At 34.2% G+C, this 18,265-nt stretch overlaps 4 protein-coding genes across 4 annotated transcripts in view; 3 read left to right on the forward strand and 1 right to left on the reverse strand.

The window, feature by feature from the left end:
* The first annotated feature begins 1,044 nt into the window (after positions 1-1,044).
* Positions 1,045-4,163, forward strand: LOC133329360 (mRNA (2'-O-methyladenosine-N(6)-)-methyltransferase). Its single transcript, XM_061537837.1, has 4 exons — positions 1,045-2,688; positions 2,756-2,881; positions 2,958-3,086; positions 3,293-4,163. The coding sequence occupies exons 1-4, from the start codon at positions 1,073-1,075 to the stop codon at positions 4,161-4,163; spliced, it is 2,742 nt and encodes a 913-aa protein (XP_061393821.1). The 5' UTR covers positions 1,045-1,072.
* A 3,065-nt stretch (positions 4,164-7,228) lies between these two features.
* Positions 7,229-8,082, forward strand: LOC133329354 (exosome complex component MTR3). Its single transcript, XM_061537831.1, has 3 exons — positions 7,229-7,341; positions 7,404-7,720; positions 7,787-8,082. Exons 1-3 carry the CDS (start codon positions 7,268-7,270, stop codon positions 8,080-8,082), a joined length of 687 nt encoding a protein of 228 aa, XP_061393815.1. The 5' UTR covers positions 7,229-7,267.
* Positions 8,083-8,279: 197 nt separating this feature from the next.
* LOC133329361 (U4/U6 small nuclear ribonucleoprotein Prp3) lies at positions 8,280-10,445 on the reverse strand. Its single transcript, XM_061537838.1, has 2 exons — positions 9,108-10,445; positions 8,280-9,031 (listed from the first exon to the last, which is right to left on the reverse strand). Exons 1-2 carry the CDS (start codon positions 10,378-10,380, stop codon positions 8,280-8,282), a joined length of 2,025 nt encoding a protein of 674 aa, XP_061393822.1. The 5' UTR covers positions 10,381-10,445.
* Positions 10,446-11,840: 1,395 nt separating this feature from the next.
* The window catches only part of LOC133329363 (chromodomain-helicase-DNA-binding protein Mi-2 homolog), a 44,904-nt gene continuing 38,479 nt past the window's right edge, over positions 11,841-18,265 (forward strand). Inside the window, exon 1 of the mRNA XM_061537840.1 lies at positions 11,841-11,879. Coding sequence (XP_061393824.1) covers positions 11,843-11,879 — 37 coding nt within the window. The 5' untranslated portion in view covers positions 11,841-11,842. The remainder of the gene's footprint in view (positions 11,880-18,265) is intronic.

Consider the following 18,265-nt stretch of genomic DNA (forward strand, 5'->3'; position numbering starts at 1 on the left):
TTACGGCCATTTGTGTGTTGTGAGATTAGGAATATTGGTTAGAAATAGTGCTTGATGGGATTTGACACTTGTCAAGTGACTTTGACACTGTCGTTTGCCGCCTTTTTATATTAGAAGGCGCATTTTTTATTTATAGACTTCAAATACACTAAAATTAATTTAAATTTTTAATTTATTAATTAAAAATAGTTACAAATAAAAAATTTAATGTGAATATCAAATACCACACCATTAATTGGTGGAAAATTGCAAATGAAATAAATATATTATTAATAAAAAACAGCCGGCAATTGTTTCTGTTAATGGGTAGGAAAATACATCAAAAGTAATTTAAAATGTAAAATATTTAACATAAATCTTAACTTTATTTTTTTAATTTCATTCATTTTGTTTCTTTTCAGATTAACATTTGGTAGTTGAAAAAATGGCAGCTAATAATAATCATCTACACAATCTGCACAGCATGCATACAAATGCAACACCCCAACAAAGCACCATGTCAATGACAACAATTGGTGGTGGTGTCGGTGCCGGTGGTATCGGCGGTGTTAATTGTTTAATGCCACAAAGTGTTATTGCCTCCACGGGAACGGTTAGTCCAATGGTAACACATCATCATCAACATCATCTACCAAATATGACACCAGCACAAAATACCCTTAGCAATAATCAAAGCGCCTGGGATCAGTTAACAGCATCAACACCACACCATCATGCAACAACAACAGCTGGAGCAACAACAACCACAAATCTTCAACATACATTAATTGGAGGGGGAGTAGGAGCAGGAGTAGCAGGTGGTGGTGCTGGAGGTATAATGGGCCCAGGTGGTGGCGGCGGTGGAACACTTATTGGTAGCCAATCCCATATGACAACAACAACACCTACGGGTATCATCGGTGGTGCCACCAGCAGCAATCTGACACCCAACACATCTTCATTGACTTCTCTAATACAACCCGAAACTTCATCTTCGGCTAATTCACCAACTCCCGGAGGTATGGGAGTTATTAATAGCAACAACAATAGCGCTAGCAGCAGCAGCATTACCAGTATTGGTAGCAGCAATATAATGACCAGCCTAATAACGGGAGCCAATTCACCGGCTGGCCCCAGTTGTTCATCGCCCTCAACACCCATTAAATCTGGCCCCAATCCCATGGAACAAATCATGGCACACACACCACAGGGTGGACCACCACCCATGTACACAGCCGGTGGTGGTTATGGTGAGGAACTTACCGCCGAATTGGTAAATCAGGGATGGCGTAAATTTTGGTCAAAACGTGAAAATCGTCCATACTATTGGAATAAAATCACAGGAGAATCTCTGTGGGAAATGCCTGGTGCACGTCCCTTTGATCCTCTCACCGATCCGCTGGGTATATCACATGGTGGTCAAATGCCACCAATGCATCAGCCCCATCCCCATCCTCACATGCAACAACAGCTACCGCCAGGTCATCACCAGCAACATCATAACCTAAAGCGGCGACCCTCAGATGACATGCACATGCACGGTCATGGCCATCAACAGCCACCTATGAAAAAGTTTGTCTTGGCTGGTCCCTGGGACTTGGAAGTTTGCACAAATGCCGTCATTGTGGAGCGACCACCGACGTTATTGCCCCAACCCCATCCCGAGATAGAAGCGCTGCGCGCCGCCTACACCATGAAATTGGTAAAAACCTACGAAGATCTCTGTATGCGTAGAGAAAACATAAAAGCACCCAAGGATTCCTTCAATCGTTGGCTAATGGAACGCAAGGTCATCGATACGGGCTGTGATCCCCTGCTACCGAGTAATTGTGTACCCGAAATATCACCATCTATGTATCGTGAAATTATGACCGACATTCCCATAAAAATTGTCAAACCGAAATTTACGGGAGATGCGCGAAAACAGTTGTCCCGCTACGCGGAGGCGGCCAAGAATATCATTGAATCGCGTTCCGCACCGGCGGAATCGAAAAAGGTTGTCAAATGGAATGTTGAGGACACCTTCCAATGGCTGAGACGCACCGTTGGAGCCAGCTATGAAGATTTTCAAGATCGTTTGGCTCATCTAAGGCGGCAGTGTGAACCCCATTTAACCGAAACGGTTAAGGGATCCGTAGAGGCACTGTGTGCCAAAATATATCATCTATCGGCGGAACATGCCCGCAAGATACGCGAAAGACATTTAGCCCTATTGAAAGAGCATGGTATACCCGAGCCGACACCACCTCCGCCACCACCACATCTCAAAAAGGTGTGGTGTTACCCGATACAATTTGCCGTACCCTCACCCCGAATGCCGGCCATTGAATATGTTCAAGATCGCGATCACATGATTATTAAATATACCCCGACGACGCTAAATCAACCCGATGCTCAATATATCAATTTGACTCATTTGCAAAAGTTGGAACAGCTTTATCGTTACAACTGTTTCGATGATAAGAAATTCGATTTATTCATAGGACGGGTTTGGTGCTTGCTTAAAAGGTATCAAACATTTTTGGGAAATGTTCTCAATTCATCGCAAGAAGCTGAACTGACACAGGCCTCTTTGCCCACACCGGTATTTGAGTGTTTGCATCGTCATTTCGGCGTGACATTTGAGTGTTTCGCCTCACCGTTCAATTCGTATTTTCGTCAATATTGTTCGGCATTTGCTGATACAGATGCGTATTTTGGTTCGAGAGGGTAAGTTGGTCTTACGGATATATATTTTTTTAATTTTTATTTCATCTTTTTGTTTATTTTATTCTAGACCCTTCCTTGATTTCAAACCGGTTTCGGGTTCATTTCAAGTTAATCCTCCACATTGTGAGGAATTAATTGATGCTGCTCTCCAGCATGTGGATAAATTATTATCCGAATCTATGGAACCATTAAGGTAAGGTGTTTTATTTTTTCGTGATTTTTATGAAGATACTAATGTGAGTTTCCTATTTTTTCGTTGTGTTTTCCAGCTTTATTATTTTCCTACCCGAATGGAAGAGTATCGCCAAATTAGAGGAGAACATCTATAAACGTCGTTCAATGGTAGTTTTGGGCATGGCCCATGAATATCGTCATGGTTATCAGCATATAATACCAAAGTGAGTAAAAAGCCTTTTTATAAAAAGTGTGAATTTAAAAAAAAAATCTGACTTTAAAAAAAAATAAAAAAAAAAAAAAAAATTTTTTTAAGCCTCAGTCTTTGAAAAAAATATTTTTACAATTTTCAGGTCTTAAAAAAATATTTCAAAAAATTCCAGACCTTGAACAAATTTTAAATTTTAATTGCTTGTGTATTTTTTTCCAGAACCGATGTCAATGTCAAATGTATGCAGGGCACCCAGGTCGTTTGGCTACAAAACAGTGCCGGTCATGCCCGCTGGGGACCCAATGAGAATCGTGTTGAAGCGTTGCGTGAAGCATTCCGGCCACAACGCGATCGAGAGCGAGAACGTGAGCGACAACAAAAAGCCGAAAATGCAGCCAATTCGTCGTCCTCAGCATCAACATCATCATCCACACAGCCCTCAACATCGTCTCAGGGATCATCATCCTCCAACAGCAATAATCTGTCATTATCATCATCCGGTTTGGGCGGTGCCCACTCCTCTTCATCTTCCAGTTTAACATCAAGCGGCGGCTCAACACCACAACATCAACAAATCTATACGACAAGCAATACCACAACTATGGGCTTCTCACCCTCACCGCACAGCACCTTGTCGAATAGTAGTGCAACAACACCCACATGTATGGCTTCACCATCGGGTGCATCCACTTCAAGTGGCATCTCATCGATTAGTAGCAGTTATGGTGGTGGTGCGGGTATGTCACCCTCTCACCTATCACCGCATACACCACCATCTAATTATCATGCCTCGGCGGCTTCGCCAGCTTTAAGTTTACAAAGTGATTGTTCGTCGCCAACATCATCGACATCGCTATCGCCTGCACCACTTATGGAACATTCGTCGTCCAGCACCACAACATCGGCAAATGTTTCAATTACCGCAACGGCAGCGGCTACATCTATGTCGGGTACATCGGCGGCAGCAGCTGCTGCCTTTGCATCGCTTGTCAGCGGAAATTCGGGAAATTCAGCGGGAGTAACAACTGCAGCACCACCTGGTGCCATAACAACAACAGCGGCGCAATCGGTTATCAATTCAGCAGTTTAAATGGCGAAAAGTAGTTGAAGTAGGTCAAAGGACTTGGGTCTAATTTTTTTTAAATTTAAAAAAAAAATAGTGGGGAGAGATATGTTTGGGTAGGAATCTGAAAGAGGAGTTGTAGCTTCTTGGGTTTTTAAAAAAAAAATATTTTTACAAAATCTTTCGTCTTGAAAATAATATTTTTTAAAAAATCCACGACATGATTTTTTTTAAATTCACACCATGAGGAAAAAAAATCCGTACATTGAAAAAATCATCAGGATTTTGTGATTTAAATTTTGCAACAAATTTCTTTCTCTCTCTCTCCCCACATCTAAGGATATGTTTTGATATAAAAAAAATATTTCATTACGATTTTTTGTATATATTTTATGTTCTGATTCTTTTTTTTCAATTTATTTCAATATTTTTTTCTTCTTTTTTTATTTCCCCCATAGCTATTAAGCCTTGAAAGTTTGAGTAAAACTTTAAAAATCACACACAAACAAACATCTAACGCGTTTAACAAACCAACCACACACACCCACTTATATAAGAAATAATAAAAAAAATATTTGCTAATTTTTAAGACAAGAAGAAACATGAATGAAAAGGTCAAAAGATGAATTTTGAAAAAAAAATCATCAAAGTTTTTGTGGCAATTTTTTTTTATAATTTACTATTTTTTATATACACATAGATTTTTTTTATTATTTATAAGTTTAATTACCATGTGTTTTTTTCTATAACTAAATTTAATTTATTATTACTACAACAACAAAAAACAACTATTAAGATAAACTAAAATAATATTTAAGAAAAAAAAAACAAAATTTCATTGACATTTCATTATCAAACAACAACAAATTTCGCTCATTTTCAATGTACAAAAATAAATAATAAAACAATTGGAAATCAAATTCTAATACTATTGTTAAGCCGACAAAAATACACCCACACATCTATTCATCTTCAACCACACACATCCACAAACAATTAGCTAAAGAAAATCATAACATTAAAAAAACAACAAATTTCAATACAACTTTTTAGCAAAATAACATAAATAAAATAAAATATTCCAATACCCCTTAAACCACCTCCTCCTAAAACACACACACAAAGACATTTTTATTAGCAAAATTTGTAAAATTTAAATTGGAATAAATATAATAATAAATAGATTTCAAAATGCAAATTGAAAATATTAAAAAAAAATACAACTATATATAATAAAATATATATGTAATGGCCGTATGTATTTTCAAAAGCTTGTCCAAGGATTTAAAAACAAAACGAAGAAAAATCTACTTTTCAAAATAACTACCACATAAAAAAATTATTTTTTATTTATAAAAAAATATTCACAATTTTGTTGTTGTAATTTTTTTAAAATATCCAAAATGCAATACAAACCATTTATCATAAACTCCCTCTCTCCCCCCACTATGGACATGTTTAGCAAAATAATAAAAAATCTATGATGAAATCCATTTTCATAAAAGAAAAAAGCCCCAATTTTTTGTTAAACAATAATTCAATATTTGAAGAAAATAAATACACAAAAATAAAGAAATTGTAGTTGAAAATAGAAACTAAATAAAAAATTAATAAATGAAATACATGCGTGGTGGTTTTATTAAATAATAAAAAAAAAACAGACAATGGAAAACAACAAAAAATTTGTTTTAAAAAATCAAATTTTTTAATAGACTTTATTATTTATTATTCCTTAAATGTTTTCTGAAAAATTTCCCGAAGAGTGAATTTTTTCTCAATATTTTTATATATTTTTTTAATATCTAAAAAATGATATATTTTTTAAAAACAATTTTTTTATTATAAATTAAATTATTTGATTTTTTATCATTTTTTTATATATGTAATTATATTTTTGTGTTTAATTTAAAATGCTTCTAAACGTCGAATTTTCAGATTAGCTGTGTTACGCTGTAATACTAATGGTAACGTTATTTTTTATTATCAATTAAATTATTTTATATTTTTTATAATTTAATTATTTTTAATTTATTTTTATATTTGTTCTATGTCTTGTGCCGTTTAAAATGCTTTTATATGTCAAATTCAGTTCAGTTTCTCTGTATCACCCTATAATATGTCGTGTACCGTTTAAAATGCTTCTAAATGTCAAATTCAGTTAATTTTCTCTGTGTCGCCCTGTAATATTAATAGTAACGTTATTATCGATTTTTAGTAATGCAGCAGTGTGTATGCATTTTCCTAGCAACAGTATAACCTATCTCTCTTAATATTTACCGTTAGAATAATCTTTTTATTAAATTGTGCTACATAGCAAATTATTTACTGCACTGATTGTCAAACTATTCAGTTTCTCTGTGTCACCCTGTAATATTATGAACAATACCGTTATCGATTATTTGCAATGCTGCATTGATTTGCCTGTTACAGGGTTTTTTTATTATTTAAATTATTGAAGGCCGGTCCTCCTCCAGCTAGTCCACTTTCTATTAACATCTTAAACGGCAATAAATATATAAACAATTTATGTCATCTCTAATACAATATCAAAACAATAAAAACCCAAAACAAACAACACACGATCACACACTCACGATTGTATAGTTCATTTAAATGATTCATAAATGAAACAAATGAACTAGTATCGCTCATGGCTATCCATTGTGAAAGGTGTAGGTTCTGGAACAGAGCGGATTATTTAAATTTAAAATGTCAAATCTATAGCGCCATAGAAACATACTTGTGTGTACTCGCCTTTAACATTTTAAACGGCGATAAATTATCGATAACTATATAAACAATTGATGTCATCTCTAATACAATTTCAAAACAAAACGACACACACGTTTCTGGTGGGGAATAATTTGACTCTTCTAAAACACCGTAAATAAATCTACTAAAAACAATGGCCCAAAGTGGTGTGATATTTGGTAGCTATACTCCACGAGTAAATCCCAAAGAGCTATTCGAAAGGTTGACCATACCCAAAACTTTAGAATTGGAACCCAGGCCCACATGTAAGTTTTCGCCGTTTTGGAATAACACTTCGACAAAAATCAAAGCTAATGAATTATCTATCCTCTTTAGTTATTAAAGTGGGGGCTGTATCAAATGTCAAAGGTTCAGCTTATATGGAATATGGTAATACCAAAGTTATGGCCCAGGTGGAACCGCCAAAAGAGATAAGCAAAAACAGTAACAGAAGGTAAGGTATGTTATGGGAATTTTCGAATTTCCGTATTCTGTATTTTCTACATTTCCCTACAGCGGCACACTTGGCCTAATATTATGCAGTGTGAAATATGCCCCCTTTGCCAGCCAGGATTCGGAGGTTATAGCCCGCAAAGAATCCTTCATGAGTGTGGCACTGAAAAAAGCCTTGGAACCGGTTATATGCCGGCATGAATTTGCCAATTTCCAGTTGGAGATTAAAGTGTTGATAATCGATGATGATGGCTGTGCTTTGAGTACAGCCATCAATTGTTGTGGTGCTGCCCTCATAGAAGGTGGTATACCCACCTATGATTTGTTAACCTCCTCCACAGTGTGTGTCCTAAATGGCCAGGAATTTATTAATCCAACAGGTGGGTGTTCATCATTTGAAAAAAGAACAACATCTTATTTCGAATTTGTGTAACATTTTTTAACAGCTGAAGTCGAAGAACTTCTCCGTAGCCTGCCAGGATGTGATGATTCTGCGCAAGAACATGGCGTTTTGGTAACAGCTAGCCTCTCGGGTGTTGGACAAATTTCAGAATGTTTTCAAAAGGGTTATCTTTTGCCCGAAACTCTGGAACGTTTATGTGACCATTCGCTGGCCATAAATCTACGTATGTTGGACACTATTAAACATGTGCTGGTCAATAAGGTTAAGCAACACATTGCCTGTCAAGAAGAAGAAGAAACAGCAACATCAGATGAAGAATTACCCAATTCGACATCATAAAATAAAACACACAACAAATACCGAAACAAAACAAAAAAGAAATCGGCAATTTTGTTTTTATTTTAATTTCACATCTCCTCTTCACCGAATTATCTGGGGAAGGATTTGTGATTTTTTGTGGTTCCCTGAATATTAGCCTAAACATGTTTTGATATTTTTTCACTTCATAACAATTCAATTCAACACGTACACAACTTTTAGTCATCAACAGAAGCCTCAAGTACAGCTCCGGAATAGGCCAAATCCCAATAATGCTCGACCTGATGCTTTTGGAAAAATTCACGTGCCATTTTTTCCATTGGGAATACCTTGAATTTAATCTCCCCGAAATGGCGACGTTGACTGGTGCCCTCCCATACCAAAACGCAGGAATTAGGAACTTCTTGCCCGTCGGGACCCTTAACCAAATCTTCATCCCATTTGATGCGGTGCAACATCAGTCGTCGATATTTCTTTTGTTGTTTGGGACCGCCCTCCACGACAACAACACAACAGTCACGGAACAACACCACCGTACCGGTCATGTGCAATTGTTTGGCATTTGTTTCGACCTTAAATTTTTTACTGGCATTATCCTGCAGGTCTTTGATGCGATAGACACTGATGTGCACCCCGCACGATGTGTCCTCTTTGATTTTGCGTATTTTCTTTTCGCTTTTCTGTTCCGCAGTCAATTTTCGAGCATTGTTGGCGTCCTCATGGGCCTTCTGTCGCTTGGCCATTTGTTCTCGGACATGGGCTTCGATTTTGGTGGGATCTTGTACCGCCTCCGTGCCCAAAACACGCATCAGATTGGATATGCGTAACTTGGGTTCTGGGGCCTGTACCAGACCCAAACGTATTTTTTCTTGTTCCTCCTTCCAGGCTTCGCGTCTGTTTTGGCGACGCAACTTCTTGCGTTCCTTTTTGGTAAGGAAGACCGGCAAATAAACCGGTTTTAATGGTTCATCTAAAACAACAAAAAGATTAATCATAAAACTCCTTTCAAAAAATGCTACATGACCATGGGAGCCACCAATACTTACTAGGCGGTTTCATTTGTGTGGGATGTTCAATAAGATTTGTTATGGCCGATTGGCGTATTTTAATTTTCCCTTCTTCGTCCAGAGTGTTAAGGTCATTGGTGAGTATAACCGAATCCCACCATTCCATCGAGGGCACATCATCGGGTGTATCCTGCTTCGGTGCTATCAAGGCCAGCTTTGTGGCCGAACTTATCCCCGTTTTCCGCGCAATTTGTGATATTTCATTTTGCAGACGTTCCAGTTGGGCCTTCATACGCATACGTTCGGCCATTTGTTGGAATTTTCCCGGCTCGTGGAAACGCAATGCTCTCTTATTGCGACTACCCGGTTTAAGGGTTATTCGGTCGTCGAAGAATTTCAAGGTGTCATCTTGCGCAGCGGTTTTATCGGCATGATGTTGGGATTTGTTAAAGACCTCCCGTTTCTTGGCCCGGATATTGGCCTTGAGTGTCGGCGTTACCGTTGGAATATTAATGGCCCGACCACTTTTATCCACCGTCCTACCATCTTCATCCAAAATCAAAGGTTTGGGACGTTCTGTGGCGGCTGGTGTAATGGGCGGTATTAACGCCCCCAGAGAACCCGAAAGTTTGGCACGAATTTGTGCCTGCAATTCGGCAATTTTCTTTGCCTTTTCATCAGCTTCGCTACTGACCTTGGCCAAGTTTTGATTGATTAACGGTGTGGTGGGTGGTGGATGTTGCAGAGATGCCAGCAGGGGATCTTTACCTTTCAGTTGACTCAAAGCCCTTTTACGCTCCTCGATTTCACGCTGGGCATTAACCATCATTAGTTTTATTTGATTACTGTTTAGCGACGATGTTGATCCAAGTCCCGGCACCAGAGATGCCGGTGGTATTGTGGGTAAAGTCGTTGCCGGTGCTGCGACAGTTGGAATTTGAGGCATAACGGCCTTTGCGCCATTGGCGCTTGGCGTCACCACATCGAAACGTGACTTCTTTGCAACTTCCACCGTACCTTCCGTGGATTTCGATGTCGTATCATTTGTCTCGATGGCGCGTTTTCTTTGCTTTCGCTTATACTCGTCCAGACGATCTTGCAGTTTGTCAACCAACCTTGCGGAATATTTCGGTTCCATATATTTTTCCAATTTTTCACAAATGCGACGACGTTCATAGCCATTGTAGAGGCAGTGTTCAATGGAAGCTACCACGTTGCGTTGTTCATCGCTGCTTGATAAGTTTGCCTTGGCGGCCACCAGGGAGACAATATCAGCGTGCAATTCATCGATCTCCTTGCGCGAATAGGACATAATTTTCACAATTAATATGGACTGATAATAGATCAAAGATTTATTTACCAATCATGGGTGTGTGTCTGTGTGCAGAGAGAATTCACAATGAAAAATGGTCAGTCAGTCAGTGAGTGGTGCCACCCAAATCAAAGGATTTCTGAGTGGAAGTAGTTGGAATAACTCTTGATGGAGCAAAATCCAGCAGAGAAGCTTCCTGACTGAAAACGTTTTAACTGTCAAGCGATAGTGACGTTTAACAACAAGCAGCAATGCTGGGTGTTTCTTTAAATGGGACGTGTGGCAGACAAAAAAATATACCGTGGCATTTATTTAAAAAAATTATTTTTTTTATAATTTATGTAATGTAAGGGGCTTTAAATAATAAATTTTTTTAGGTGATCATTTTTGTAAATAAATATATACTTTAATTTATTATAAAAATGTATTTTTTTTATCGCAAAAGAGCCTGGCCCGCCAATATTAAAGGCTTACATTTATTTTTGCATGCCTGCCATGTATCTAATGTGACGACGTTAATCAAGTTTCAGTTTGGCTTTGTTCTCTGGTGGTGAATGTTTGTGTGTGTGCATGTGAAAATTGTGAAAATATCTCTGGCAAATAAAATATAAATAATTTTAACTACATAAAGAAAAAGAAACAATTTGAATTTTTTGAACAATGGCTTCCGACGAAGAAAATGAAGAGACTATGCATGGTAAGTGATTTATTTATTTTTTTCTGCGAACAAAAAAAACCAAACATGTCATGCCATGAAACCAAAGCGTTTTGTTGTGCCATGTCTGCTTCAGCTTGTGAAGAATCAAAACAAACATTTGGTAGACACTCAATTAGAAATAATTACATATTTATGTATAAAAATATATAAAATTATGTGTGGCATTTGGTTTTATTATAATAAGATTTTAGTAATTTCTCTTTTTTTGCTAAACGTTTGATACAAAACACAAACGTCATATTATTTGCAATGTTTTGGCGTTTTCCGCTTTTTTTTGTTACTCTCTGAGAGTCGGAAAGAGACAGAATAAGACAGGAGTGTATTTTCAAGGTATTGACAATTTTTCGCCAAATTTTTGGTATTTTATTTATTATTTGCAATCATTTATTATTATTTATTAATTATAATATTAATGAATTGATTTTTTGTAAACGAAATACTTCAATTTCACAAATTTATCGCTCTCTGCTCCTCTCCTTGTTGGAAAATAGTCATACGTAAATAATAAAGACTCCACTTTGTTTTGACAAAACAGCCGGCGCTACGGCGTTGGCTCTCTGATATAAAAAGTCCACATCGCCGTTGCCAATGATTTAGTCAAGCTTGGTTCTTATTGGTGATCTGATACATTTTAGTGTGTGTGTGTAAAGAAAACTGTGAATATTTCTATTTGGGTTTGCAAATAAATAAAAGTATAGTTAATTTATTACGAAAAATCAGAACAACAACAAGAGAACATTGACAATGGCTTCCGAAGAAGAAAATGATGAAACTATACATGGTGAGTTTGAGATGAATGACATAAATGAACCAACAAAAATTGACAAATGTAATGGCATGAAAGCAGCAGCGCAAGCATGTCTTGGCACAAAAAAGTTAAGCGTCGTCTGCTTGCTCTGCCGTGTTTCGGCTTGTGCCTGTGGTGCTGCCTCAACATTTGTTTTGTGGAGAACCAAAACAAACCTTTTATTTTTGTTTTCAACCACTCTCAGACGCTAAAGAAATGTGAAATTTTTTATATATAATTAATTCAGTGTGGCATTTGTTTATTGTTTATATTACAATTTAATGTTTTTTCTTTATGACATTTTCCAATACGACAGACAAAAAAACGAAATGGAATATTTAGTAAAAAGAAGAGGAATTTGCAATTTGTTGTAATTTCCCGCATTCTTTTCTATCTCATTCTAACATTTGTTGTTTTGTGTTAATGAGATATGTTGTGTCTCATGAGAGAGCTATATACTGTTTTATTCTCTTTGCGTTTCTCACAGTGCACATCAACTACATGAAATGAAACACTAGCAGAGCTGTATTTTACATACATATTAGGGGTATTACTTATAATTGGGGGATATTAAAATAAAAATACGATTGTTGAAATTGAAATGTTGGAAATGGAATATAAATTTGAAAATTTTGACTTTTTAAACATTCACTAACTATTTATAAAATAACTTCTTTATAAATTAATTATATATTTGACTTAAAAGTCAAATTATTATATTATTACAATTTTATATCATTATTTTGAATATATATATATATATATATATATATATATGCATAATAATATTATAACCTATTAAGCCAGGTAAGTAAATCTCTTAATTATATGTTATCAGTAAGGAAAATATCGATTTACTTAAGTAAAATAATTTGTATCAATAAGTTTTAACCCATATAACGCCAGCGTAATTTTCTTGAAATCCAACAATTTGTATATTTTATTTAAAGTTTTTCTTTGTTTTACCGTGAACCTAAGTATGTAAAGATTTGAGAAATTTAAAAACTGAGTTTGTTAAGTTTGGTTAAGCCGAACTTTTCTTCTACCCTCTGAGAATCCGAAATCTCAAATTACAACCACTTCTGTTGAACAATTTATCAAAAACCTTTAAAATAACCAAATCAGGGCGTACCCTGCAGCACGTATTTATAAACCATATATTCCGTCAAGAGCTCTCTTTTATCCTCTGAGATCTTGAAATATTAAATTACATCCAATTTTGTTACGAATATATGTCGATGGGCTTTAAAATAACCTAAAGAGGCGTCCTCAATATTTTGGGGGCTATTAAAAAAAACATTTTTTACTCTAAAGAACCTAGAATGCCGAATTCAAACCACTTTTTTTATATTGTGAATAAAATTTTAATTATTCCAAAAATGGTGTTCCATTTATTTTGCGAAAAATTAAATCGGAATTTAAAATTTCAGCAACTTTGATTTGAAATTGTGGGTAAAATTGTAAATATTCCGAACATGGGGTTCTTTTAAAATACCATTAAAAAAGCGAGTCATTTATTTGGGGTTTATTAAAAAAATGTGTACATATATTCAAACAACAATGTCAAATTTCAATTTCAAAATGGTGGGTTAAATTGTGAATATTCCGAAACAAGGGGGTTCCTTTTAAATGCAATAAGAGGCGTTTTCTTAAAAAATGTGGACCTATATTCAAACAATTGTAGAAAGAAGTTTTTTTTAAATCTAAGTAACCTTGAATGTCAAATTCCAGCCACTTTGATTTAAAAGTGTGTGTACAATTTTTATTTAATGATAAAATTAATTTAAAAAATGAATTTATTGTATTTTCTTATTCTCAAATATCTCGATAATCTTGAGTTATGTGCGGTCTTTTCTTTCAGTTTAGGTAATTTTTTTTTCACCAAACTTTTTAATTCAGAAATGGGATGTATTTCAGTCAAATTTGCCGATTTTTTATTCATTATTTTTTTAATTTATTATTTTTTTTTAATTTATTATTTATTTTTTTAATTTATTATTTTTTTTTTATTATTTATTTTTTTTAATTTATTATATTTTCAATTTATTTTTTTTTCAATTTATTTTTTTTTATTTTTAATTTTATTTTTCTTTATTATTTTTTAATTTATAATTTTTTTTTTAATTTTAATTATTTTATTTTTATTTAAATTTATGATTTTTTTTTTATTTTTTAATTTATTTATTTTTTTAATTTTATTTACTTTTTAATTTTTTTTTATTTTATTTTTTGTTTCATAAATTATATTTTATTTTTGGTTTCATAAGTTTAATTTTATTTTTGGTTTCATAAATTTATTTTTTTTTTTAACTTTGTTCATAAAAACCTATATCTCCCCCCAAACCAATTGACATTTATTACATTTCAATTTGAGGAACACAAAAAGAAACAAAAAGAATGAAATGAAACTGAAAAAACCTGTTCTCATTTCAATTCCATTTTCATTTAAATGCCAAATGTTGCTAATTATTCCACAAATTCACATGCCAAAACATTTCACTATTGTTCGTCGCCGTCGTCGTCCGTCATGTCAAAAAATTCACAATCTGGCAATACTCCGTATGTGTTGCACTCTCTATTGTCATCTCTTTTGCACATACATGAATGCCGATTGATTTCTATCAAAATGTCAATTGGACCGTCTCTCTTTCGCTCAAGACAATGTTTCAATTCCATTTTCCTCTTTTTCATTTCTTTCTTGTTCTTTTTTGCCTAATCAAAGGGAACACTGTGGGAAGTAACGATTCATTGTTGCTTGGACGTGGCAAGGCAAGCCATGACGTGATTTTGTGACTTTGACAGAACGTTTAGAATTAATGTAAAAAATATATAAATTAATAATTAAAATAATACAATAATAATAACAACAAAGAAAAGAATATATTCCATGAATTTATTGCCTTGCAATAAACTCGAAAACGTGCTGTGTATAGAGATATAATAGAAGAGCAAAACGAAGAAGAAGAAAATATATGCAAACAACGAAAGTTCTTTTCGAATGTGAAGAAAGAAGAAATATTGGTGTTTTTCATTGTTGTCGTCTGTCGTCCGCCGTCATCGTCTTTGCCAGATTACAAAAAATAGTGCCCGAGAAACCCCGATCAAGTGCGTAATTCTCTTCCATATATATATATCTAACTATATAATGGGCAAATAAAAAAAAAATTATCATAAAAGAATCTCATATGAAAAAAGTGGTGTTCTCCTCCCCCCGCTCTTGTGTCTTCATGTGTTCGTATGTTTTAAAATCTTTTTGGACATTTTTTTTTTACTTTTCTATTTTCCATATTTTTTTCGAACGTCGAATTGTCGTCAAATCATTTATAATCCTAAGAAGAAAAAAAGAAATATTCAATCTGTCTCGTTTCTTTGCTCGCTCGCTCGTTCGGCCACAAAAAATGTACATTTGTGTTACACACCAAAGTCGTGTGCAAGTATCGCCCCGTGTGGAATGAAAAAAAAAAAAAAAAAAATAAATGAAAGAAAAAAAAGCGAATCGTCGGGTTTTATGCGAAGTTCGTACAATTCGATTAACAATCGTTGTTTAAAAAACAAAATAATTTATATTTTTTGTGGTTTTGTAGAAAGAGAACCCTATTTAGAATTAATTATAAAAAAAATGTAATATTTTTTTTGTAGTTTTTGCTATAAAATATGTTACAACAATGCACCACACCACCTATATAGTGGAATGACGAAGAAAATTTCATCAGTCAGAAGAGCAACCAACCAGCCATAAAAAGTAACCACCATCACCACCTATGTTGGGTATTTGCTCGTAAGAAATGAAACGAAACAAAAAAAAATATTCAAATAAAGACAACACAGTAAGCCAAAAAATGATATATAAATCAACCACTAATACCATGCCACCACCAACAACAATATAATATTATATATAAAAAACGTCATCACAGACGGACGGACGGATTCTCAAAAACTCAGCCATATTCACTCATTGTGAAAACAATACAACAACAATAGCAATACATATTGGCCAAAAGTAATAATACGAAACGCAACAAATCATGAAAAAACCAACAACCTTGGTTTGAGATACCAATTCGTTGTTGTTTCTTGTGGCATTTTTATTTTCAATTCACTTTGTTTTTTGTGTTCTTCAATATTTTAACTAGAAAATAATTACAGAGTTGTTAATAATTTCCACTTATTAGGAATTTCCCTAAAAAAACATTATTATTTTTATTATTGTCCTCTATGGTGTAAAACTATGATTAATATCATTTTTTCAGCTTCTTCTTCTTTTTAACATATCAAGTGTGGTTTTATATTTGTCGGGATCGGGATCGGTGTTAAGAGTTTCTCTCTCTTTTGAGAGAGTAATTAGAGTTGTTCTATTTTTAATTTTGTAACAAGCGTACTTTTTGTTCACAAAAGGAAGGAATTGACATAAACGTACCAAAACAAAAATTAGATTTTTTATTATTCGTGAATACTACGCTTAAATTATAACATATATTATTTATGCAAATAACTGGTATAAATATTGGCCAATATTTCTCGATAAGTATTATTTATTATCATTTGATGTAGAATTTTAGGTAGCACTTTTTTGTTCCTACCTGTGGTAATGTTTTCCAACACAATTCACAATTTACCACTAACGGCAAATATCAACACATTTTCATTGGGTTATTTTGTTAAGAGAGAGAGAAGGAGTGAGCTCTAGCATCTGTTATGTGTGTGTGTGTTGTTTTTGCAATAACCCCACTCTCTCATACACACTCTTTGCCATGCTGCTGTGTGACAGGCTCTCGCAGGTTCGTTCTCTTGTCAAGCACACACAACACAACAGTTCGTGTTTTGTTATTTACGAACATGATGGGGAAAACCCCAGAAGTGGATAGAAAATTCCATGTAATATTGCACTCTACATACCTACCTAACTTTTTTTCTTTTTGCAACAACAACAAAATAACATATTTTGGCAAATTATCTTTTTTTATGTAGAATTTAATGTTTTTTTTTTAATAAAAAGTCTAGAAAATATGCCTTTTATCCTTCCATATTGTGGATTTTTGACAAAATGATATGAGCATCATAAGGGTCATTTGTCAGCTGATGTGACAAATGTCATAAGGCCAGGGATGGAAAATCATAATTGTTAAATAGTTATTTCCTGGTGTTTTTATTAGAATAACGAAATGAAAAAAGGAAAAAGGAACAAGAATTTGGCAAGACAAATAATACAAACAGCAGATAAGAAAAATCAAGAGGCCAGGGATGGAAAATAAATGTTTAATAGTTATTTCGAAGATTGTATGTAATTAGAATCACAAAATTAAACCAGCAAAAAGGACCATCAGATTGGGAAGACTAATAATACAAGAGCTGATGAAAAAATGTCATAAGGTGGCAGGGATGGGAAAATATAATTAGGATTTTTCTATTACAACAAGTAAAACAATTCTAGTAAAACGAGGACAAGAAATTGGGGAAACAAAAAAATCCAACAGCTGATGTGACAAATGTCAGAAGGCGCCAGGGATGGTAAATCGTAATTGTTGAAAGGTATATTTCTAGAAATTTGTATTAGAACAAGGAAATAAAAATTAAAAATATGAAATTGGGGGACAATGAAAAAAATCCAACAGCTGATGTGACAATAGACACAAGGCCAGAGATGGAAAATCCTTATTCTTAAAAATGTTTTCCTATGATTTTCATCCAACAAAGCAAATAATCCAACACCTGAAATGCCAATAGTTCAGGGATGGAAAATTATAATTGTTAAATAGTTATTTCTCTAGGATTTTTTATTAGAAGAAGGAAGTAAGACCAGTAAAAAAGACAAATGTCACAAGGCCAGCGATGGAAAATCGTAATTATTGAAAGATTAAAAAAAAATGTCGGAATAAAAATCAAAATTTTTGTATTTAGGATCATATAAATGCACAAAGTTTAGAAAAAATATCAATTTTAATGTTTACCCTCGGAAAGGTTCGTCTGTCTTTCACAAAAACAAAAACATCAATAGCAGTACATAGGATAACCGAAAAATCGCAAAGAGAGTAATTTTAAATGTCCAATATATTCGACGAAAACACTGAAAGGGTTAAAATACCTCATAAAGACAAATTATAAAAATTAAATGAAACAAATTGTAGAGAGGAGCATTTGTCATAATATAGAGAACCGCAAATACATCTTTCAATGGTTCAGTACGGTCTATAATATTTATGCAAATGCATAAAATATGACAGTCAAATTGAACTACTTTAAGTTTATGTAAAAGAGTTCACTACTGACGAAATAATGTCAGAAGTCGTTTTTACACTTTTAGTCCTTCGATCATCATTTTGAAGATCGAAATTAAAACAAAATTAATTTTAATATTAAACATTTTAGACAGGGATTTC

The sequence above is a fragment of the Musca vetustissima genome, unplaced genomic scaffold, assembly GCF_032173495.1.
Source record: "Musca vetustissima isolate MV318-11 ecotype Yass unplaced genomic scaffold, APGP_CSIRO_Mvet_v1 utg9169, whole genome shotgun sequence".
NCBI classification, from domain to species: Eukaryota; Metazoa; Arthropoda; class Insecta; order Diptera; family Muscidae; genus Musca; species Musca vetustissima.

Excerpts from the sequence above, each read along its gene's own strand:
- LOC133329360 (XM_061537837.1), top strand. The coding sequence starts at position 1,073 with ATGACCAGCCTAATAACGGGAGCCAATTCACCGGCTGGCCCCAGTTGT. Across the intron at positions 2,689-2,755 it reads GCGTATTTTGGTTCGAGAGG|ACCCTTCCTTGATTTCAAAC; the intron begins GTAAGTTGGTCT and ends ATTTTATTCTAG. Across the intron at positions 3,087-3,292 it reads TATCAGCATATAATACCAAA|AACCGATGTCAATGTCAAAT; the intron begins GTGAGTAAAAAG and ends ATTTTTTTCCAG.
- LOC133329354 (XM_061537831.1), top strand. The coding sequence starts at position 7,268 with ATGGAATATGGTAATACCAAAGTTATGGCCCAGGTGGAACCGCCAAAA. Across the intron at positions 7,342-7,403 it reads AGCAAAAACAGTAACAGAAG|CGGCACACTTGGCCTAATAT; the intron begins GTAAGGTATGTT and ends ATTTCCCTACAG. Across the intron at positions 7,721-7,786 it reads GGAATTTATTAATCCAACAG|CTGAAGTCGAAGAACTTCTC; the intron begins GTGGGTGTTCAT and ends ATTTTTTAACAG.
- LOC133329361 (XM_061537838.1), bottom strand. The coding sequence starts at position 10,380 with ATGTCCTATTCGCGCAAGGAGATCGATGAATTGCACGCTGATATTGTC. Across the intron at positions 9,032-9,107 it reads CACACAAATGAAACCGCCTA|ATGAACCATTAAAACCGGTT; the intron begins GTAAGTATTGGT and ends TTGTTGTTTTAG.